This window comes from Tympanuchus pallidicinctus, unplaced genomic scaffold (assembly GCF_026119805.1).
Source record: "Tympanuchus pallidicinctus isolate F22 unplaced genomic scaffold, pur_lepc_1.0 scaffold3, whole genome shotgun sequence".
In the NCBI taxonomy this organism is placed as follows: Eukaryota; Metazoa; Chordata; class Aves; order Galliformes; family Phasianidae; genus Tympanuchus; species Tympanuchus pallidicinctus.
The window spans coordinates 6697600-6722290 of NW_026294747.1; the positions used below are offsets into that span (position 1 = coordinate 6697600).

Consider the following 24691-nt stretch of genomic DNA (forward strand, 5'->3'; position numbering starts at 1 on the left):
TACGTGATCCCACCAACATTCACTGAAGTTTGGAAGCTGGTGTTCCAGACTGTACTCCAGAAATTCAAACATTACACTGATAATCATACACATCCACCAGTCTCGAATCATCAGTGTCTATAAAAGGGAAAAAAATCTTTCAAAAGATCCACAATAGTTGCACAACATACTACAAACAATTACAAAAATGAATGCTTCCACACTGGACAGAGCAGTACCACACACCATCTACCACTAACACCCTTTAGAAATCAAAAGCTCCATATAGTATAGAGAAACAGCTTTGCCAAAGGATATGGCCAAATTATTTCAAAACTAGTCATCTAAGGAATACGAGAATTCTGAACTCTGAACACGGAGTGTTCAGTGAGTGAACAGTGGACACATTGCATTTGCTTACCAGTTACTTCTGCAGTTCAATACCTTGTCTCTAGTAAGCAGAAAAGGATCAGGAAGTTCATGAAAATCATATTTTCATGCTGTGATGATGTAGTAAAGCCTAATTTTTACAGGCCTCTGAACAGAGGGGAAAGATTCTGACAACCATAGATTATATTAAAACCATTGCATGAAAGAATAAAGGCAGGCAGATGGAATTCATTGGGAAGGAAATTACATTAAGTAAATTAAATTAGTAGGTGCTTGACCACCACAGTAGTACCATTCTGCTGATCCAAATAAAAGCTTTTCAAAGCCTGCTTAATGAAAACTATAAAGGAGTCATCTGCACCACACCTCAGCCCTGATTGTGCCAGGACACTTGAGGTTGCTTTGTAGCAACCAGTGCATTAGATTGAGCAAGGAAGAGCAACCTGTCCCACAATCAAACTTAAGATTCAGCAGAGCAGCAGTCCTAAAATGTATGCATCATCTTGGCCTACTGTCAAAACAGGAGAAACACAAAAGCACAATCTGAACAATGCAAAAGCAGATGAGGCCCACAGCAATTTCTGATGAATGAGGCATATCCATTTTCACTATTGCTATTCAGGTGCTTGGAGATACAGTGTAAGAGTCCAGCACTGAAAACAGGGCAAAACAAAACCACAGAGAAGGACAATATAAAACCACACATTCACTTCTACAAAGACAACACACCAAGCTTCCAGCTTTTCATAGAAAAGAAAGTTAACCATCAGATAAGACACATAGCTGCCAGTTTCCCTCTGGTTTAGTAACACAGAAACAAGCACCTGGTGGTACATGCTGAGCAATTGAAATCAGACTGCAGGTTGACAAACAGTTATCAGCTTGAGCGTTTCTGCAGAAACGTCCTCCCAAGTCTCCTTAATCAAAGCTAGGATTCTTCCAGACCAAGACAGATAATGAGCAGACTGGCATCTTGAATTCTCTCCCTGACTAGCTCTTCAGGAGTGTGCTACTACTCCCGTACAGCTTTTTACCATGCACTGCCTACTTAGACATTAGTTCTCAGTATGACACAACTTTAAAAACAAATACAGGCTGAAATGTTATTTTGATATTTATGCTTCTAATGTAATTATCTGAGATGAAGATACTGTACACTAAACGAGAGTAAGACATTTGTCTTACAAACACCAATACGTTGATCTAAAGCCAAGCTCTCCCCACATCTAGCACTACACTTCTTGGTTATGGAGGAAAAAAAAGCACATACAGAGCAACACATCTGCACTTCTCAAGGGGAGAAACAAAACAGCAATTACAGCTTATTTTTAAGCTGGCCTGAGCCTTTTCAGTTTATTATTTCTGTTGATCTTATAAAGTTACAAAACAGAAAACAAACAAGGAGAACAAACAAGCAAATAAACAAAGTCTGCAGAGAGAGTAAGGTTAGCTAGAGTAAGCTTGCTCAGGTTAAAAAAACAAAGCAAATATTTAGACCAAAGCACTTAGTAAAAGATATAGTGAATATGTTTGCCAACTGGAATTTCTTTGACAGTTGACATATACAAGTAACAAGAACTAAAAGTACCCATATAATGATTTAAACTCCTGATTTAGACACAACAGGGAAAATCCTACCTTGGAATGGTACTAATGTATGTATCATTTTGCTTGCATCAACTATGCTTGCATAACAATCAATTTTCACTCCCTTTTCTGAACAGTCTTCATCCCCATATTCTATATTCAAAGGTCATTCAGGAGTTTATCTTGCTACAGAAATAAAGGATTTGACTTCTATTGATTTCACCTCAAAATGAGTTATGGTGAAGGAAAGAGCTTGTCAACGTAACATTAGTTTGGAAAAAAATAAGATGACCTAAGAGTCTTTCATGTAATATGAACACTTAGTCTAGTTCACAGATGACTGCCTGATATAATTGATCATGAAGACAGGTATCACTAGAAGAGAAGCAGCCATGCTTTAAAAGGAAGATGAGCACTGTAACAGAAATGTAATATAGAAGACTCATTCTTACCTTCAGGTACCAGCCAAAAAAGTGAGCAGGAACAAATCCATCCAGTTTGTCCTAAAACAAACAAGAGTGAACATCACTTAGCAGTACAATTATACACTACTGAATCTTACTTTTTTCCAGGGAAAAAAAAAAAAAAAAGAAAACCTTGGATGTTCCTCACAAACACATGTTATTATGAGTTTCTTTGTTCTTAAGTACAGTGAGCATATAAGTTATCTTTAAAGCAAAGTCAGGAAGCTTGAAGGGCAGAAACTGGAATTAAGACTATTGATAAGATAGAAACTACCCTCTTACTGCAAAATGTCATGTTCCTTGCTTTCCAAGGGGAAGGAAGAAGAAGGTGTTCAAATTAGATATAACGAAGAGAGAACATACATTTCTTCACCATACTCTCATCTTGTGTGCAGGAGAGCTTCTTAAATCTTACCAAACCTGCCCACAAAAAACCATGGGCAACAAGTGCCTCTCCTCCATCCACAGCTGGTGTAACACTAGAGGAAGACAACTACTGTGGCTCTCAGTTATTGCACTTCCTGATGCACTGAAGACTTGTATGGCAGACCGAAAGGATTTAGTAATGCTCATTGCTAACAAATACTACAGATTTCACACAGTCATGGAGTTGAGAGTCATCACAATTTCTTTGCCCTTGAATTTATAGTCTCCTATAGTTGCCTGCAAAAAACATTAACCTCCTGACACTTTGTGGTATTCAGAAAAGTGCAACTGATGGCCTGCTTCGTAACATGCAACTTTTGAACTCTGTGCCTCAAGGAAGCAGGTAGTTCCTTATGCACAAAATTAAGTCCAGACTCATAGTGGCAAGGCATTTCCATCAATAAGCTGAGAAATAAGGATTGTTAAAGTTTACCCCTTCCTCAGGCAACGTAATTAGAATACAAAGAGACATCTCCATTTGCTTGCCAAGAAAGGCCAAGAAGGAAGTTAGTCAGTCATGACCTGTTTTCTGATTCAGCACTCAAAAAGACTCGTGACTTTCAAGTGTTCAGTTAAACAACGTTTTACCCCAAAAATAAAAAATGCTCAGACTCGCTATCAAATACTTATTTGTTTCTTACCCAGATGTTGTGAAATGGATCACTTTCATTGCCAGGATCATAAATAAGGCAGTTGCCACCATAGTCTCTTTCTGGCAAAGGAACACCTAAGTGTGGATCAATGTACTTCATAAACTGTCTGCCATCTTGTACAGTCTGCAAAAGGAGCACAAAAAGCATGTTTCCCCTTTAGTATGTACTGATGTACGGAAGGATACAATTCATATCAGCCTATTTTCAAATGGGCTTTTTTTTTTTTAGACATGTTGCAAAGCAATTCTTAAAATACATACAGATCTCAAAGCATTTAAGTTTCCAATCTTCCAATGCCAAACATTAGAGACAAAATAACAGAATGAACTTCACATTTCTGAAAGATGAAAAATCTGATTTAATTCCGTTTTCCATGCTATTCCTCTATGCCTCCTCTCTCCCAAAAGCTTAGTGCTTGAACTGACCTACAGTTCATCCTTCTCACTGACACTTCTGCACTTCTTCCATTGGTGAAGGTAAACAATAAGCTGCCAATAAGCAAATGAGGAAACATTCACATGTAATGGCTGCTAACTCCTGCATTTGTGACGTTCTGGTTCCGTAGAATGAGAAAGATACAGCAGCATGCAGCTTTAACAAAACACACCACGTGCAAACATCAGCAGATTGAGCACACAGACTACATGCACTGTTAGCAGGATTTGTCTCGCATCTGTGCTCAGCTCACTTCAGCTACAGAAAGCTGAGAATGGCACTGCATTTTGTGGCTGAAAAAAAATAATCATTACAGCCTGTTGAATAAACACATTTTTAATAACATCTCACTGGCAGCACAGGTGATAAACAGCAAGGGGAAAAAGTACCCAAATATTAGTGACAGACGGTGACCAAAACTTGAGCTAATTTACTGGTCACTCACATACGCATTTGCTGAAAAAGCATTTCACAATGAAACCAACCTCCATTGTGATCAGTGTTTTATAGCTGAAGCAATGCAACATCAGTAACAGACAGAGATTAGTTAGCAGTCATGAAAAAATGAACAGTGTCAGAATTACTTATAAGAATAATAAAGTTTCAGAATAAACCTACTTTGGTCAAATTAACTACAAGACAAGTTACAACGAGTGAGTTTATGTTTGCTTTCAGAGACAATCACTTATAGACTCAGCATAATTTCAACCTTATTTGAACCTATGCAAAGTAACTAACAGTGTATTTTCAGTGAGGAACTATGCAACAGCTAGTGAGTGTCCTTAACAACTCAATGGTTGGCAATACAACATGCCACTGGGGGAAAAGCAAAGCAATTCCAGGCTTTTCTATGAGAATTCAAAACTACAAAGGCACCAGCAGCCAGTCATGAGTACTGTTCACAAGCATGCCTGGAAAAAAAAAAAAAAAAAAAAACAAAAACAGAGGGTGACATGAAACAGGAAGAATATAAGAATAAAAGTGGAACTGACTGAATATTCCTCAGCAGTGAGGAATAACAACAAAAAAAGGCAAGACAGACCTGTTCATGCCTGTGAACGGGTCAGAACTCCACTCCCTCCAAGCAGGACAGGCAGCCTGAAAGAAACCCTAGTGAGATATTAGGGTCCTGCACAAGGGTTAACACTGAACCCCCAAGTTACATCAACAGGACAGAAAAAACATCTTGTTCTTTACTGAATGACTGCAGACACTTTCCAGCTGACCATTGAAACAATAAGCCAGGCAAAGAAAAAAGTTATCTACTCTTAAGAGAACTTGGCACTGACTACTGGGAACCTCCAAAAGGGTCAAGAAGAACAAGAAACGCTGGAGCCAAAGGAAATCTCTGATTAGCTGGAAAGGGTTTGATCAGCACTAAAAACTTGTTTGCAAAGGAAATGTCCTGCTCCAACAGGAAGAAAGACAACGCAAATCCTGACACTTCTGAATTCCAGTCCTGCTCCTTCAATCTCACTTGGTATCTAGAGATAAAACATTTTTCAATTTTACTTTTAACGGTTCCTCAACTATTCACCTAAAATGATAATTTTAATGCTACCTGATGAGTCTGCAATGGTTACTTATGCTACCCTTTTGAAATACAGAGTACCAGATGCAACTAGGATGTCAGTGAGAAGGTACAATTTGAAGAACCACAGGGGACTCATCTACCTACCCCTAAAAAGGAGCCCAAGTCTGACAGAACAGAGTGTTAACTCTCACTGTTAAATATCTCCATTTGCTCTTGGTTTCAGGTCATGCTGTTGCCTGAGGAGATGACTACAATAATTGCATTGCACAGATGAGGAGCCTCTTTCAAAATCCAGAGCTCTTCCCCAGCACTTGACATTATCAATTCATGTAAAATTGCTTCACTATGGTGTCTAACCTGGGCTGAGGTTAACTGGAAGTTAAGATAGACAATAGTGTGAAATATCTTGGTAATACTATAAATTTTTCTCAATCCAGAAGTCTCATTAAGTAAGGCAGTGATTTGATATCACAAAAAATGAAGAGCTCCTGCAGTAGGTGAGAATCCTATAAGAAACAGCACAAAGGATTTCATACCTATGTTGGTAGTCTAGTTATTCAACATCAGCTTAAGTTACTCACCTGGAAGAGTATGAAGATGAGGAAGAGCTCATATACAACACTGACACACAGCCAGAACCTCCAGTAAGCTACAGAAACAGACAAAAAGGACGTTAACAGAGGCTTCAAGCAGAACAGCAGTCAATTACGCATCTGCTGTAACTTAACAAAACATTTCAAGATGAGATGCTGTCATCAAGAAACTGTAAAATGCAGTATTCAAAGTGAAATACTTACCATTCTTCCTAAAAAATACAGCCAGAAAGGCTTTTTTAACTACCACACAAGCTGCTATGTAAATCTGCCAGAATTGCTCAAGCAACAATCAGGATCCATGAAAATACTTCAACCCAATGAACTAAATATTTAAGAATTAGAAAGAATTACATTGGCCACTTACAATGGAAAAGAATTGTGTCTATCTAGAACAAATCTTATTTCTTTCTCCACAATGTCACATAACCTGATCTGCCCAACTTTGGTTTTCCCAGCTCTGTCACGGCTAGACAGCTTTGTAAACTTTCACCTATGTGTTGCTAAACAGGACAGAACTAACACCAGCAGGAGGATCTCTGCTTTTCCTTTGGTATGCACGCTTACCATGAAGATAACGTTCCTTTCTTTGAGGGGCAAGAAACATAAAAATACCAAATATATTTCCACCTATACTATGAATTCTATTCAGAAAATACATAGAAGGTTTCTCAGGTGCTAGATGCAAGACTTATGAGATCATCTGACAGTCCTCGTATGAGAAACATCAGGTAAGACTCAAGTGTTTCAGAACCCACAGTCATTTCTCACCATCTTGCAATGTGTTATTTCAGACTGAAGCAACACCTGAATCTAAGCGGTACACGAAGTATTCATGTATCTTCAGCTCTATCCCTATCAGATCAATTCTTTGGTCAGACTCAGTCCCCTGGCAATAGGCCCTCAAACTGTCTAGGACAAGAGTTTTGTAGAGCATGGGCTGTATTCATGCCTATAATTCCTCCTACTCCATCCAGAGACTGGTTTGCCCTCCATTCCATACAGTTATGTTTCTCTGTTCCTCTAAGGAAGGAAGCAGGTTAACACAGAGCCAGCGTGTACATACACAGAGCTCTCAGCATTTTCTCCAAACCACATCCAAAAACACAAAGTAATTTATCAAAACTCATGTCATTCCAAGTGGTTATTTAAATCTCACAGTAACAGCATGTACTAATCACTTTGGAATTATTTTAATAGACATTCCTTCAGGTGTTTCCTGTTTACACTTATAGAACAGAGCTCTCCTTCCATGGCAACACCTAGGCTATGGTTAGATTTGGGCTGGGGCAAAGAAGAGCCAAGATATTCGTATGCTTTAGTAGAAGCAGCAAGTTATTCCACCTCCATGTTTATGGTTTGCCATGAAATGAAAAAGATGGGAAAAAAAAAAAAAAGCCAAGAACCTTAAGGTTCTGGGTAATTACCTACTAATTTCGAGGGAATTTCAGTATGCCAATGCTCTATAGTCAGAACCGTGACACAAAGAATGCAAGAACTTAAAATTAACTCCTGACTTGCAAACATATTATTTATCAGCTCAAAACCCAAAGTCATCTAGCCATGGTTTTGCAGAGCTTCTCGTATATGCTCATTTGCCCCAAAATGAAAATGTGTCATCTTTGCCCCCATTCAACCTCAGGCCGCAAAAAATAATTTAAAAAAAATCTTTTTTTTTTTTTTTTTTTTTAAAGAAACCTCTTACCTGACAGCCTGCCAATGACAGAATCATTAAAACAGATTAAAGTGTAAGAAGTGTGAGAAGGTTGCTTTTCTTCAGTAAGACTGCTGAATTTAATAAAATAGCACACTTCACACCTTCAGAGAAAAAAAATGCAAGTGTGCCCAAATATCAGGAAGTTCTGCACTCCACAACTGATTCAACAGGAATCTCTAAACTTTTAGGAGTTTTACTATAATTAGCAAAGATAACTGTCATTTTAATTACAGAGTAGAATGAAGTGTTTTCTTAGGTGTCAGTAAGCTAAAAGAACCAATAAAGAAATCTACATTGGTCAAAGATGCATTGGGAAGAGAGAAACTTCACCACTGTATTGCCCAAAAGTACTTAAGGTCTTTGCAAGCAAAGCTGTAGGACTTAAAAAAAAAAAAAAAAAAAAAAAAAAAAAAAAAAAAAAAAAAAAAAAAAAAGCAGTCATATTGTGTTTGATAACATTCTCCACCCCCTTCTCATAATGATTTGATTGCATACCTTGAATGGTTAACACTGTGTTCAAGTCAGAAGAAATAATCAACCTCTCATTTCCACTTCTCCAACCAGACTCATTTCCTTTATACAACATCTCCAGACAGGCAGCCTTAATGCAGGGTTTTTTCCTAACCAAAGCCTTGTACGACAGATTTTACACTACTTACAGACAGAAAAGTGGCAGACTAGTTCTGAAACATATGTACATGCAGTTCAGATGGATTAAAAACTGAAGTCTGAAACAACTGCTCCTATATACCTAAAGTTATGGAAACAAATGACCTGCAGCTGCTGAATACACTCAGCAACATTTACTAAAGCAAAATGCTTAATAAAAAATTAAGATCCAGTTGCAATTTAGTGTGCTTTCTCCCCAGCAGATCTAAGTACCCAAGTGGTTTTGAAGACTACTTTATATCTGCACAACAGAAACAAGATGTTTCCAAAGCAGTACAAACACTGTGTTCTCTCTCTTCCTGGATGAGTATAGCTCTAGCTATAAGGTTATTTTTGGCATACCCTTATTACTTGTTCTCCTTAAGTCCATACTCGTCACTACAAACCTCCCTCAAATTAGGGCTATCTGCCTGATTTAATAGGCCTCAACTAATCATGTACATGCCTGAGAGCTCAGTGATTACTATGCTCAAACAGTTCTTGTCCTGAGGAGGACTTGGCAACAGAAGATGAACATCAGGCTGCCTGGCTGAGTGCAAAACCAGCCATTTACTCATATAATATAGGTTTACATTTGACCTATGCAACCTGAAAGGCTAAGGATTAAAAAAAACAAATTCTAAAGTATTTTGCTTAAGCAAGGCATTCACAGCCATCTAGTGGGTAGAAACACTTTGTAAGTGCTAATCCAAAGTTGCATGGAACATGAGCAGGGAGAATTGTCTGTTCTGAGAAGCCACATGAGCCTGGTCCAGCCACATGCTTGCTCAAGTTACTTCATACCAGGTTTTCCATAGCAAGCTCAAGTTCAGAAGCACGACCCATAAACCTGAGAGCAGCAGTGTGATGAGGAGGAGGTAGGAGAACTGGGGGTGCAGCAGGGGGAAGGCAAGCCTTCAGAGCAGGCTCGGCTCAGCCTATGCAGTATTTCATTTCTAAACGCAATACCTCAAAACAATAACTGGTTATGTTAAGATAGAAAAATGAGTCAGGTCCAGCTTTCAACACACAGTAATTTATTTCATCTAGACAGTGAAAAAGCAGTAAGTATCAATAGCCCAAGAGACTAACAAATTTATGTACAAACAGGAGCAATCACACAGATTCTTGAACTGTTAAAGGAGATGACAGAAAGGAGCAGATCATGTACTATTTCCTAGTGGAAGGACTTCTTCACAGAATTACAAAGCAACCAGCTGCTCTGCTGGTTTCACAAGCAGCCTGTGCTTAGCCCATGCTTTCTGCCCTGGGACAGGTACAGGAGAGATCCAATTTTTGACTGCTCATCTTTGGCTGCTTCAGTCCAATAGGCTATGGGCTAGTGAAGAATATCACAATTACACCAAACTGCTTATGTTGTCAATAACAGCATATTGCATCAAAATAAATGCGAGCAAAGGTTGGGAATATTAAAATGTATTTGTTTTTTTTGTTTGTTTTTTTAGCAGGGGCGTCAATAACTGTCAAGGAAAATTTTATTAAAATACGTGGGCATGTTATCTTGACAAAGACAATAAAGCACTGCTGACCTTTTGCAACACTACATTGTTTGCACGCTCAAGGCTCTGGAAGCAGAACTGACAACAAGAATCAAGAAAATCTTCTATTTGCATACCAATGACCTATATCCATGATTAATTTTAGCATGAAGCACATGACACTCTCCAAGCTTAGGTGTTCACCCACCAACAAATGGATCCGCAGGCAGAATCTAAGATCTGTCCCCTGTGACATATTTTTCCTTAGGGAAAAGAGCATATTCATCTTTTGCTAGATGGCTTCAATGCTGTTTGCCTCTTGCTGAGCATGCAAGAGGCTGCGCTCTTGTGAAACAAATGAAGCTAATAATTTACACAAAGAAAATGGAACAAAAAGCAGAAAAGCCACATTAGAAAAAGAAATCAGTCTTCTCTAAGTAACCACATTCATTTCTTTGCATGATGGCCCTACATTTCTGAATTACATTAAGACAACCGGTAAGGGTCCATATAGCAGATTATTAGCTAGAGAAAATGGGGATTCAGTAGAAAAAAGGCAAAGCAGAATGAGAGAATGGCTGAAACTGAAATAGCCAATAATACTGAAAAGAAGGGGAAAAAAAAGCCAGTCTACAAGGATAATACACAGTGGCTAAGATCAGTTTCCTTAATGACTTGAGTAGAAAGAAGATTAACAACACTGAGCACATAAACGGCAGCAGCAGGGAAGGCAGAGACAGCAAGGAGAAAATCAGATGACCTCGAAGTAGATGACCTCAAAGGACTGGAGTACAAGAAGAGCTTAGAATACAGTTTCACATTTAGGAACCAGCAAGTTTTCATGTATGTCAGCTTATCAGTCATAGAAATTGAAGGATTTGGTATTATGTCAGACACTGAGCTGCTGCTGTAATACAACCACAAAGAAAGCACAAATAATATGAAGACTGCCATCAATGTACTACCAGATAGATACTGGGAAACATTAAAACTGTCACAAAAAACTCAAGTTCTGTCATGCTTGCAGTATCATACACAGGTCTGGATAGCTAATTTCAAAAAAGAAACTCAAAACACACACACAGGATTACTAAATGTTATGGGGTAAACCAGCTTATGCTGAGGGGAAGAGTGAAGGCAAAACCTGTTTGCTTTAGCAACATCAGTGGTAAGATGGGATGAACTAGGTTCATATAAATCAAGTGGATAAACACCATGAAAAGCTATTTAAATCAGAAAGCAATACAGATACAAAATCCAAAGTATAAAACACCTCTGAGCTAATCATAAACAGGTACAGACATATCAAATAACAGGCTTCCAAAATCACCTGAAATAACCTAGCTACTATGAAACCCAGCTACTATGAAACCCAGCTAATACCCAGCTCCGAGAGTTCATGTAATAGATCCAATGTTGCTGTATGTGATTGTAGTGAGCTGACTGTGACTCAAATGCTTCCTTCTGTCCTATAAATGGAAGCTGTGCACACCAGCAGCCAGAGCTGCCAGTTCCTTTGAACTGAGATCTTTCTTTAGGGACAGCATACAAAGCTAAGGTCAGAGATTTGACCGCCCCATGGGTACTTCCCAAGACATCCTCCACAGCTCTAGATAACCTGAGAGCTGACACCACGTCCCAGGGGGCTGCAACAAACTTCATGCCCTCTACTGCATCAATAAACTTGGAACATAAAGCGATGAAATACATGAACAATTCGATTTTGCTGAAAGATAAAGAGAATAACTGCTGTCTACCACCTTTGTATACCACCATCATGCATCAGAGCAATCTGCTGTACACATCTCCAGCCTCTGGACTTCCAGTAACCCACTTGTTCAATTCTAGGGAATAAAAAGTGCCTTTTGTTCCAGAGAAAACCACTCAGATGTTCTCAAACTGAAAGCTATGACAGGGAAGCAGAGAGAGGTGTCCTGTTAAGGTTTCAAACATTTCAGGACTTACAGTCTTACTGGAAAACTTCAGAAGTATAATTACCGTGGATAATGAACCAAAGAATCATCATGCTGCTTGGAATAATACCTCAGCACTGTAAGAGGCTGGGTGGAAGATGGGAAGCTACATGATAACTGTGGAGTGTTACTGAACCTATATGATTTAAATTATGACTTACCTCCTCTACACGTAACACAAATATTTACATTAAGCAGAACACAACAGAAATATCTGAGTAATTTAAGTGGCTTAAATTACCTGGATGAGGTCTTGAAAATGGTCCATCTTTAGCCTGTGTAACTCCGAAACACAGGAAAACCAAAATACTGGCAACAATACCTCTGCAAGTAAAAAAAACAAACAGTTTATATTGCAGCATCTTACTAACAGATGTAAATAATGTTCTTCGATGTCAAACCATCTTGTCTTTGTTTCCTGAGTAATACACTTGTCAGTTATAAATCAATCCTTCTTGGGGATTATGTTTCAGGAAAATAATATAGTTCAGTTGGAAAGGACACATGAAGATCAAATGCCTACAAGCAACAGGTATAAATAAAGAAATATGAACAAGTCCCTACATTTCAACCGTGGTTTCACAACTGACAGCTTCAAATCTGAAAGCCCACTCATCCTCCCTTCTCCCTTTCTCTCTGCTGATTGCATGCTTCCATCTGCATACTACCATCCTGCCAGCCAATTCAGGAGCCCTATCTCACTGAAAACTCATCCAGCAATAAAACGTCACCAGGCCATTTACCATGTGTACCCAAGATCCATGAACTTATCCCTAAACCCTAAAGCCCAGTACACACTGTTTTCTGCCACCATCAGCAACATAAGATCTAGGGAGGATTGCCACAGTCCTGCTGGCAGCATTTGAGGCTAAACTGTCAGTTTAAGCTGTGGTGGAACTGGAACCTTAAAGTAGCCCCATGGTGCCAAGAAGAGATCCCTACTGATTAAAAAATAAATAAATAGATCACTTAAGCAACATCTAAGGATTTAAATTCTGCTAACTGTATGCAGTACATTTTTAAATAACGTATTACTTTGCATGTAAAAGGAAGATAAACAAATCCAAGTACTGATGTCTGAATACACAGAATCACATATATAAAGTTGGAATGGACCCCCAGGTATCAAGTACAAACTCTGGCTCCACACAGGAGTACCCCAAATGCCAGCCCCATGTCTGAGAACTCCCTGAGCTCCAACACTTGGGACCCTGACCACCGCCCTTGGGGAGCCTGTTCCAGACCTGACCACTCCCTGGTGAAGAACTTTTTCCTTTTACCACTCTTAATGGATTAAATGGTAATAACACAATTCCAAAATACCTTTTATTTTTCCCCAAAAAAACTTCAACTAATAGAGTTACCATGTTTTCCACATTACCTGATTAAGTGTGATCAGAAAAAAATATGTAATTGAGAAATACCTCAATATACTGCAGGATAAGTGAAGGCCATGTTTGCAGTTAATGCTGCGACTCTACGCATGCACAAGAGAAAATACCTATTTTTATTTATTGGCAAAATTTGTTATATAGCCTATTCATGCTTTAAGCATTTCAAGAACTCCTTTCAAAATAGAAGACACAATCTTAACAAAAACTGCTTTATGACACCTGCCTCTGGGTATAAAAAGGCTGTGCTTCCTGAAAATAAAAATGGCTTGTACTTAACAGACGTAACTGCTGCTCTGCTTGCCTTATGAGACTGGGAAATACAACAGAATTAGTGACTGAATTAAACAGCAAAGAGAGAGTTTCATCATGCTCTTCCAAGATGAATCAGACAAAGAAATCTTTTCAGCTATTCTCAGATAACAAGGATAGCCTGCATTTTGATTCACTCCTGTGTATTTGGAAATCATAGGACTACAAATCTACGTGTACACTTAAAGAGATTGCATTCTGCATCACAAAACAAAACATGCCGCTTTGCTCACTACAAAGCTCAGTCATGAACCAAAGTGTTCAAGATCAGCATTTTAAGTTCTTGTGAGACAGTTTTTCCCAAAGCTAGATCTGACCTGGATGCAAATCACCACAAGAACTCAGCTCTGCTCATTTCTCTAAAATCCACCTCCAGTCAAACAGCAGACACAGCAGCAGTGCTGAAATCAACCGTCATTTCAGAAATATATTTTCTAACTTCAAGTTCACCTTTGGAAATCTGGAAGAAAATGTCAGATCTGTGTAATAACCATGCCAGCTCTGTTATCCTTCCTCCTCCAGTGACTAAATTTCCTCCCCTCATATCAACATACTGCCTCTCCAAGAAACTTCAAAACGTAAGCAGCAGTTTGGCCAGCTGGTTCAGCATGGTTTGATGTAAGAACTTCTCTAGGATTTGAGATGGGTACAGGGTTTGCCTCAGACTACCTGTGTAGGTAGCCTGGAGGGACACAGCTTATATATTTCTTTGAGTAGCAGATCAGGAAGACACTAAGTAGTAGCACTGACAAAAATAATTTTAGCACTTAACCAAGAAAAAGAGAATACGGCAACGGTTTCATTAGTACAAACAGTATTGTTTCTGTTATTTTAAAAGAGTTGATTCAGAGACACAAGACAATCAATCCTTTCTACAAGGATTTGTGCATCATCCCTTGTTCTAGGCTTTCAACCAGACAGTTCCCACTCCCTGCGCTCTCCCTGGCTGTATTTACATGAGCAGAACTGGTACAAGGCCCACACTGCTATCAAGAGCTGAAGAACTGGCAGCGCAGCAAATAGATGCCTAGCCTCTTTGTTACCTTGTTTTCTTTGTAGGTGTTCAGCAACAGGAATTGAATAACATCAACTTACAAACACACGTGCACCTAGAGTTATTCATGTGGCTGAACAGAGATCAGCTATTGCCAAAAACTACTACAGAGAGGCATCCTGGAAGAGACTGGAAATCCAGCATGAAATTCAATATGAAGTCTCAGTGCACATAGGATTTATTAAACCTGAATATACTTACTTCCTCCCCTCCCCCCCCCAAAAAGGATCTCTTGCTCAGCATTTAATGCACCCAAGAGATGTGGGTTTCTTCCACAGCCATGATACACCATGCCGAGTATTGATTTAGCTATCCTCAGAGCTGGAGAACAGTCCTGTTAACTCTTCTGGGAAGCTGACATTTGCCAGATGGCATGGACTACTTCAAGGCCACTCTCAGTGCTGCAGGAAGGGTTAATAAAATCTCATCTATCAAACAGGTTATCCGATGCAACTTCTTTTTGGCTGATGAGGTAAACGTTCAACTCTATAACAGTCTGATCACACATATCACATGATTATATAGATATCTTTATATGTGAACTTTGATTAGGTTTATATGTAAACACTTCTATATGCCCTATCATACAAAATATAAAAAAATTCTTCCTTTAATTGCCCTACCACACTGCAGGAAGGAAAATGGAACTCAAATGTCCACATATAAACAGACACAAGTATGAATCTCAGCTATAGATACCACACCCTGTTATTTCATAGGCTCACATTGTACAGTGTATTTTGTGCATCATTTCTCCGGTGACTCACTGCAAGAATCCAGCCACTCACCCTGCCCTCAACTGCTTCTCTAAGAGACTAGATGAAGCACTTTTGTAAGAGAGAAGATGGGAGCCTTGCTTGATTTTGCTTTACTCAGTAAATACTGAGACAGGAAATAGTACTGCAATTTGTTTATTTTGCTTCAATTTCATGTTTTGCTCTAAGTCTCTAACGCAGATCACCAGCAGCCTGGCATCTCTCAGCAAGGGCTTGAAAACAAAGGAGATTTAAGTGTCTGCAAGCACGTACTTAGACTTTGCACCTAAGGACCAAAACACTGCTCCACTGTCATTGTGCAGTAGTTGGAAATAAAAAAGCATGACAGCTAGAGACACTGCTCACTGGCAGTAAGACTACTGCTGTTCATTAGGTAAGCAAGAGTTGCCATGGGATATTTGCAAAGTGACAGCTTCACACAGGCCAACAATTTAGATCAAAAACACGTAGCAGCTCAATACAAAGACCAAAAAAGTTCTTATGATTAGACAAAGTATTTTAAGGTATGAAGGCAAAAAAAATATCTGTGAGAATGGAGAATACAGCTACACTTATGCATATCGTGACCATCTTGCTCCTGCTCAGAAATGCCTCTCTTTGTTCAAGTATACCACATAAAACTGCTCAGCAAAGACGAAATACAAGAGAGCAGCAAGCACAGCTGCTAAAGAATTCACACAGCTTGTTCCCCTAGCTGGAACATGCATTGAGCTGCAATCTTTCATGTTTAGCTGTGCTTAACTTGGCAAAGCACTCATCGCAAAGGCCTTAGAAAAGAGATCATTGAGACCAGAAAGGAGTTCATGGAAAATTAACACAATACAACACTTTTTTCCTTCTTGTAATTCAGGTCCAAGGCAACACACGTAAAGCTTTGGAAAGGCTATTGGCCTCATGCTAATTCTGTACTGAATTTTAACTTCGGATAAAGCAAACACTTTGGCCAAGTTAATCACCATCTCAGAATTCAACATGTAGCTAGAATGACTACAACTGCATAAGGATGAAGCCTGAACGGAAGCTGAAGTATCCTTCAAAAATAATAGAACAATATTCTCAAGATCTAAAATAATTTCCAGATGCTGATTTTCAAGTATTTTTACAGCTAGGTATAGCAAGCAGTACAGCTAGGTATAACAAGCAGAGATGTAGAAGTGATCAAAGAACATTCACTACTTATTACTTGATATGATACTGTTAAATTGAATTTAACAACTGCAAATATTATTCCCTGCAATGAACTTGGAGAAAGCAACTTCCATTTCATGAAAGAAAGGTTATCCAGTGATTAATCTTCTTTGGTCTTGTTTTTATTAAAGCAGCTCTAATCTCAGTAATAAGATATTCCACTGAGTCACCTTCTATCCGTTTTATCCCATAACAACACGTCATCACTTCTCTTTCAGCTTTTCCACTTCTTTATGTTGAACTGCCATTCCAGAGAATGTCCTGCCTCTACTCGTTCCCTAAATTCAGGCATTGTTGTAACTGGAAGTACAGTGGCATTTGCTCACACGAAAGCCTTGCAGAAACGTTCCCAGATCCAGCCAGGCCACTGTGTTCCAACTTGTTCCATCTCACCCCCACACATAAAAATACCAACACTCAGTTCAGCATATCAGTGAGTGTGAATAACATTGACTACATCCATTGTGTAACCAACAGAATAACAACCACAGCTATCTCAGGAAATACCCTAATTTCTACATCTCTGTGATAGAATACTATATCCTGAGTCACTATAGAGAATGAAAAAAAAAAGCAGGGTTTGGGATTTGAGGCATACAAACATGTTAATAAAGATCATTTTCAAATGGCTTATCCAGGAGATGCAAGTATGTAAGGCAACTTGCTCACAGAGACCCTCTGCTAACAGACACCATACAGAAATACTTGCTCCAATATTTACCTCTTTGTATTGTAGGCTGTATCTTGAGGTGTTTCTTCAAGTAAGGTTACGTATCCCAGCGCACAGGTGAGGATGAACAGAACAGTCAGAGTATGAGCTCTCCTAAAATTTAGGAAGAGAGAAAACAGATACAGTATTCTACCAACAAAGTAGAAAAGGTCAAGCTGCCACCTTTGAGTGAACCTCCAGCAAAGCTCACATATCAACAGCATTCAATACTGCTGAAGGAGTTACAACGCATTGTGCAGCACAACCCCACCAGTTTAGAATTGAGTGCAGCCAGCTGACAGGCACAATTACAGCATAAATAATGTTCCTGTGAATGAAAGCATGCTGCTTTCTTTTTTCTTAAGTAAAAAATTCCTTTCCTAATGAGAAGACATTTGTTTATTTCAGTGAAACACTTAAGGAACTCGGACTGGAAGGAGAAGCATGGGAAGTCAAGCCATTTAACATCAGAACAGAAAGACAAGAGTTGCTTTAGAGGACTACACAACATCTCGCAGAACAAACCATAGAAATAACACAGGTACAAAGCATGAAGCTTACAGAACAAAGGAAAAAACAACAGTGAATGAGCAGTACAGTATCCTACAAGCATGTGTCTGGTGCTAAATTTTCTTTCAATATTATAATGAGTTAGCAATACACTTCCATTTTATATCAAAAAACAAAAAGTTAAACATGTATTTAAGTTGTGCAGAACAAGATAAACTTGAGATCACCATGGATTTCTAAGAATTCTGCTGGCTTACCTTTAAACATCCATCACAGTGACCTACATAAAATTGCTATGAAAGTTAAAATAAGCATTATTTTGAACTGCATTTTGAAGTTCATTCTAATCCAAAACACAGCCACTTCTCACAGCATCCTTTTAATCCTGCTGGAAAACACATGCAATACCTCATAAGCAGATGAAATCCTCTTCTGCCAATGCTAAAAAGGTGTTCAGTATTTAGCACTATCCTTCCTTGCCATCAAAAGGACACAAACTAGCTTCAAAAAGGAATGAGAAGGATGGAGGAGTATTTTCAGAGGTCACAAGGACACGATGCATCAAAATAAATCCACAAAGGTGTCACAGCAGCAGGCTTCCTGCACAACAGATGCATTTTCCTCTTGAGCTGCCTTGCAGGATGCCAAATAACAGGTGATTCAGACATCACATACTTAACATCCATTTACCAGTCATGTGACTCTGCTCCTATTTTGTAACCTCCCCAAGATTAAAAACTAGGTACAGTCTTCTCAAAGGCTTCAGCGCAGAACGGGTTGTGGAAGAGGGGAAGTTGTAAAAATCCATTTGCACATCCCAAGTTAGATAAATGCACCTAGAGACTTGTCTAGCAAGAGGCAATGAAGATACACTCAAGAATACAGCACTCATTCCCAGCAAAGCATCAGCGTTTGAGAGCCTCAAGCCTCCTTTCACCCGTGATTCGCTCTGGTGCCAGCCAAACCACCAACTTGAAATTCAGCAAGCCCCTCTCCTTAATATGAGATGCTACGTATCCACTCATTTCCATTTTAGCTGTCTTCATCTCCAGCTGTAGCGAGATCTTCATGCAGCAAGCTTTTGAGATGGTTAAGCATGTGAACTTATTTTCAGCGTAGCATGAAATCTAGAGACCAGAGCGAAGAGCAAGTTGGGAGCTCTAACAGAACAGCACCCACAGTGAGAAAGCAATGGCAGCTGCTTGAGGTGGCCAAACATCTTGCAGACCCACCTGTCATAGCAAACACCGATACACACCCTATATTTCCACGGTTTGGAAGCTTAAAAAAAAAAAAAAAAAAAAAAAAAAAAAAAAAGAGAAAGAAATCCAAACCCACAGAACGGGATAAAATGCGAAGCATCTATCTATAGCAGCCAGAAAAACAAAGAGCATAAGAAGTACTTGTAAAGAAATTGCATAAAGGAAATAAATCTCCACATACACTCTGAAATAGTACTTCAAGAAGAAGAGAAGACAGCTGAGGACATCCAGAGCAAGTAAGTATTATACAGGAATTATGCAGAAAGGCTTATGTTCTCCTAGCCTGGAGCCTATGCACAAGGAAAGAGCTGAGCAAAGCAGGCTGCATCTCCTCTTTGCGTTACACAAGAGTTTGGGCTATACGTAAGCAGCAAGCAGGCCAGACAGCATCCAGTTGTGGGAGGCTTTATGTCAAAAATACCAGAAGACAGCACCTAAAAAGATGCATATAAAATAAATGTAAGGCATGGACAGTCAAGGACAATTCACAATGAATCCCAAATTGCTAAAAAACGGAATATAAAGTATCTTATTTTTCTCTGCTAGCATTTTTCTGCCTTTCAATAACTTACTCCTTACTCTCTCCATTTAAACACTGGGAGCATTTAAATAATTCCAGTTTTATTTTTATTAAACTATTTGTCATTGTAACTTAAATGCCAACTGGGAACAACTGCATCAGTCCAACAGGCAGCATCAGTCACTGTACTTCTCCCTCAGTGCAGCTTAAAAAGAAGAAAGATTGAGTTTATTCACTGGGAAAGCCCCCGATTTCTCTTTTCATAGTAATTGATTTTTTGTCACAGTTTTGAAACAGTAAGTTTTTCAATAAAATAATTACCAGAGCTTTCATTCTCCCAATTCTTTTTGTAGATTCAGATGGATCAGATCCCCAGTCCAAAAGGATCATGACAACATCTTGACCTCAAACTCCAACACAAACCAAAATTGGCTTAAGCCAATTGGGCCGCACCCTGATTATCCATTTCTTTGCATTAAAGCTCATTAGTCATAACTGATGCAATAATTACTTTAAAAACAATAACAATCATTGAGAACAACATGCCAAGGATCGATGTCCTAATCCTTTTGTCATTTCTGCGTTGAAACAAAGTTCCAAAGAGCCTGTATGGTCGGCCTCTTGGGTGTAAGGGATGACATTAAGAGCTACCGCTAGGAATGAATGGAAGTGAAAACAATTCCCATCTCAAAAATACAAGAAAAAATAATAATGTAAAGCTGACCAACATTTTGACTTCTTTAAGAATAACAGAATCCTGCTTGGATACAAAGAGACAGGTTTTGAAATCTTCAACCAAAATTCAACCCTTGGTCATAATCTTGATAACAATCAAATCAGAGACACAAAACTCAAACGTTCATGTTGCATAAGGCCACATGAAAAGGTCAGCAGCAACCAAAAGATGTCTTTAGCCTGGTGACACTGCCCACAATCTCTGAGCCTCGCCATGTGTAATGCAATGGAAATATAGCTGTTGGTTTTTAAGCTTAGCCCGTGCTTTAAAAACTGCTTAAATTCACAGAAGTAATTGAAAAGTTCCTGTTCTTAGACCATAAGCAAACCTTCATTGTACCTATAAAGGCACACAATGCTGATTAAATTTCTGTTCATATTTGTCATGCTCCAAAACAGTAAGGGGAATTTGCTTGCCGTAAGTGTTTTCCACTTCCACAAATCAGTGCCTCTCCTAAAACAATCACCCGATAAGAGAAGCGTAACAGCACATGTTTCCATAGAGAAACCAGAACAATGGATTAAAAAGCAAACCGTACTTCAGCAAATGAGTCACTTTCCTTCCAATGAGAAAAGAGAAAAAAAAAAAATCTCCATTCATCAGTCCTACAGAGTTAGTATGTTAATCAAAGTTCCCCAAATGATCTATTTAAAATGCTAAATATTTTTTACATTTAAATCTACTGAAATCTGCTTTATGTTTTAGGTTAAAACTGCCACTGAGACAGCGTGATTTTGCATTACAGGTAAGGTACAATAAACTCAACACACACTTTAAGAAGAATGTTTATAAGAGGGAATGGGAGGAAGGTGCCCTTGTGCCAGATGAAACTGCACAAAAGCAGTTTGTGGGGCTGAGGACCTGTTCTGTAAACTGCTGTAGGATTCAGGTCATATGACAACTTTGATGAGGCAGAGTTCAAACCACAGCACTGAAGCAGCTCACTGGAGCCAGCCTCTACCACCCCAATGCACACTCACAATATCTCTGCAGGAAGGTTTTCCTTCTGCTTATTGCAAAACTACGCAATGCTTTCCTTTCAAAAGGGTAATGCCATTCAAGCAACACCTGCCCTCCACTGAGAGACTATTTAATGCAGCCAACAGACTGACACGACCTGGTCAGATTGCACAACAACCTCCTGGATGTTCTAGCAACTGGGTAGTGTGAGGGCATTCCTAAATATTGAGAAAGAGAGAGAAAAAGGCTGAGCTGCACACCAGTAGCCTCATGCAGAACTCCTCTGTTTAAACAGTATGATCGAACTCGGTAAATTCTGAGCAAGCAGAGAATCAGGAAAGCAGCTCAGCAAATACAGAAGTCCACTTTTTTAGAGACAAGAACTACGCCTGAGTAATAGTTTGTTTTGAATACCAATGCTGTATTACCAGAAGCAGTGGTATGCACACAAATCCTCCTTTGCAGCCATCAGGAAAGATTTCATATTTTCTGCAGAATAAAATGAGAAACACCCAGGCAGAGGAATCTACAGGCTTCCTTTTCCTTAGCTACAATTTCTGCGCTTTTTGCATCAAGAAGAAATTTTAGGAGAACCCAAGATCTAACCAGATAATCCCAAATGGGTTAACAAGGAGCATCCAAGGCCTACCCAAGATCCATAAGACAACTGAACTCCATAATTCGACCTCCTTTCACTGGCTACTGGAAGTGGGAAAGGAAGTTTTCTTCTTCAAGAAAAGTTGCTGCAGCCAACACTTAATACGTAGAGCAGACAAATTTCATTGAAATTTCCTATTCCCCAACAAAAAGATCCTCAGCTCCTCTTTTCCAGTAACCTCACCTTTAACTTCAAAAAGAAAAGGTACTTGTGGGCAAACTCATATCGGCAAAGACAGAGGGCCCCTGCCCCACCTGCCCACTTCTAACAGCCCAAGAGCAGTGAAAGGGCCATGGGAAGCAAGCAGGTCCTCCTCCCCTAATCTATGTTGCACACAATAAAAAATTGAGCCTATCCTCTGGTAAATGACCTGCAAACACGCAACACCATCATGTGCAGGTCAAAAGAAACAGAAGGAAGAAGCTTCAAACTTTTACAAGCAATTACAATCCTTGATGTCAGCACAAGCAACAAACACTACTGGGCAATAAAGCACCTGAAAGTACAGAAACTAAGGAACTATTCTATAACATGCTCACATGCTTGCCTGTACTGTCCTCCTGGAAGGAAGCAGCAAAGGAGAAGCCTTAAAGAAGGGTGGCACATTTGTGCTTTCAAAGGTACAGTTTGCCCTCACAAACAAGCTGCGGTGACAGCATTTCAGGTCGCCAGCCCTACAAGAGTGGCAGACTATGTGCTACCCACATGGAAAGGTGCAAGAAGGGGAGATTATACTACTCAAACAGTTTGGATTCAAACAGATGCTGCTTGTAAGGCATCACAAAAAACCTGGCAAGAACCACATGAAAAAGAGAGTAAGAAAGCATTGGTTTTACCCATTTTCCATTTATAAGAAGGCACCACTTGGTCATTCGCTCAGCCTACACGAGGCCCAGGGAAACTGTGCCCTTGAGAGTACGACAGTCGCTCCAAATGCTTCCTAGGAGATCTCCCGGCGACCCAGCGGGATCTCAGTGCCTCCTCGCAGCTCGTGCTGGCAGCAATACCTCGCTCAGCACCCGCACTCAGCCCCGCCGTCGCTCAGATTGGCAGGGCCAGCGCCAAGCGTCCTCCTCCCGCCGCGCATCAGCGTCCAGCCGCAGACAGAGCGCACGGCCCAGGCTCGTGTTGCAGGCAAGGGGCTTCGCTGCCAGCTGGGGACAGAGCGAGCCACGCTTCTGAGTGAAGCTCACCTTACAGACTACAGGAAGACAACGGGGATGGAAAGGACCGAGGCAGGCAGCCGAGCACCGGCAGCACGCTGCAGGCAGGCGGGGTGTGCCACAGCTCCTCAGCGCCCACCCCGCGGCGGAGAAAGGCGGTTCCGCTGCCCCTCGGGGCGCGCCGGTCCCGGGGCTGGCGGCACTCACCAGAAGAACGTGTTGGTGCCGTCGTCGTAGACCTCAGACTCGGTGCTGCGGCGGAGGCCGAGCGCGGAGCCGTCTCTCTCGGAGCCGGGCGACGGGGAACCGCCGTTGGGCTGCTGGTGCTGCTCCTCCAGGGCGGCCTTACCCAGCGGCCCCAATGGGCCGCGGCGCTCGCCGCGCCTCATGGTGGCAGCGGCCGCGGAACGACCCCGCGCTAGCGGAGCGGAGGGGCGGGCGGGGCGCCGCGGCGCGCGGCCCAACGTAGGGAGGGGAGTGCGCAGGCGCGGAGAGCGTCCCGGGGAAGGGGGGAAGGGAGGGCGGGCGTCTGCCGTTACCGGGGTAACCGCGCCGCCTGAGGAGGCGGGGCGGGCGCTAAGGACAGGAAATGGTTGAATGGCCTGTGTGGTGCGCGTGGAGCAGGCGGCCGCACGATGGCAGCAGCCAGCCGGGCACAAACAGAGCTGCGAACGTTTGCACTTGTAGGTTCTGTCCGGCTGTCACAGGAAGCCGAGCGGCCTGCTGCCATCTCTGCTGTATGAGCAGCATAGCTGCGTAAAGAACCTCCGTTTCCCATCTGTGGCATGGAGGAGCTTCAGGGAAACACAGTAAAAAAAGAGTTACAGTTTGACTCTGAAAAACACCTGGAACACCTCTTTTGAACGATCTTTCTTCTTTTGCATCCTTCCAGCCAGATCCACAGGAAGGCAGTACCCTTCAAATTCAAGGCTCTGGGGATTGCATCATGCAAGGCAGGCTGCCTCTATCTTCTTGAAGTAGTTCAATACATAAAAGAATTCAGCTGCTCATTACTGCTTCTCAGATGGAAGTCACCAGTGCAGTGCTTAGCGCATGTCAAACCACTGCCCAAAGTGGTTGGAGCACACTGGGCTGGTGTGATACCGTGGCAGATTAGAATGCAACCACATGGCCAGCACCAGAAGCAACAAACTTTGGAGGGTGATAATATCTTAAATAATTCCAGCTGCTTACAATGCATTTGTGCTGTTACAATCCCTCAACAAACAAATGAATGGCAGATCCACAACACCTCGTGTCTTAAGCATCATCAAACTGGAAGGTTCAACCTCTCCCTCCTTGATCTTAGTTTCCCATGCTGCTGCCCTCAGTACTGTTCCCCCAGAAGCAATGAAACCCAAGGCAGTGAACTGCAGGATGTTTGTGCGAACAGGAAATCTGAAACGAGAGCACTGTCAATTTGGTCACTTGCCACCCTGCAGAGGGCCTAGGCAGAGCCAAACTCCTGAACTGAAGAAGAAAAAGTTCATTGTTTCTTCTAAGTGCTATGCAAAGTCAGATACCTTGGACAAGAAGCCCATCTGCAAGCACAGG

At 40.7% G+C, this 24691-nt stretch overlaps 1 protein-coding gene across 2 annotated transcripts in view; it reads right to left on the reverse strand.

Annotated features, from left to right (window-relative positions):
• Positions 1-23598, reverse strand: part of PTDSS2 (phosphatidylserine synthase 2) — a 35999-nt gene extending 12401 nt beyond the window's left edge. The window contains exons 1-7 of one of the 2 annotated variants that reach the window (XM_052696181.1): positions 23345-23598; positions 17341-17442; positions 12140-12222; positions 6050-6117; positions 3488-3622; positions 2409-2459; positions 4-117 (exon numbers count right to left, since the gene is read on the reverse strand). In XM_052696181.1, coding sequence (XP_052552141.1) covers positions 4-117; positions 2409-2459; positions 3488-3622; positions 6050-6117; positions 12140-12222; positions 17341-17442; positions 23345-23526 — 735 coding nt within the window. In that variant the 5' untranslated portion in view covers positions 23527-23598. Of the gene's footprint in view, positions 1-3; positions 118-2408; positions 2460-3487; positions 3623-6049; positions 6118-12139; positions 12223-17340; positions 17443-22810; positions 23009-23344 lie in introns of those variants that run through there. The other variant, XM_052696182.1, reaches the window with a different exon arrangement.
• Between the last annotated feature and the right edge of the window lie 1093 nt (positions 23599-24691).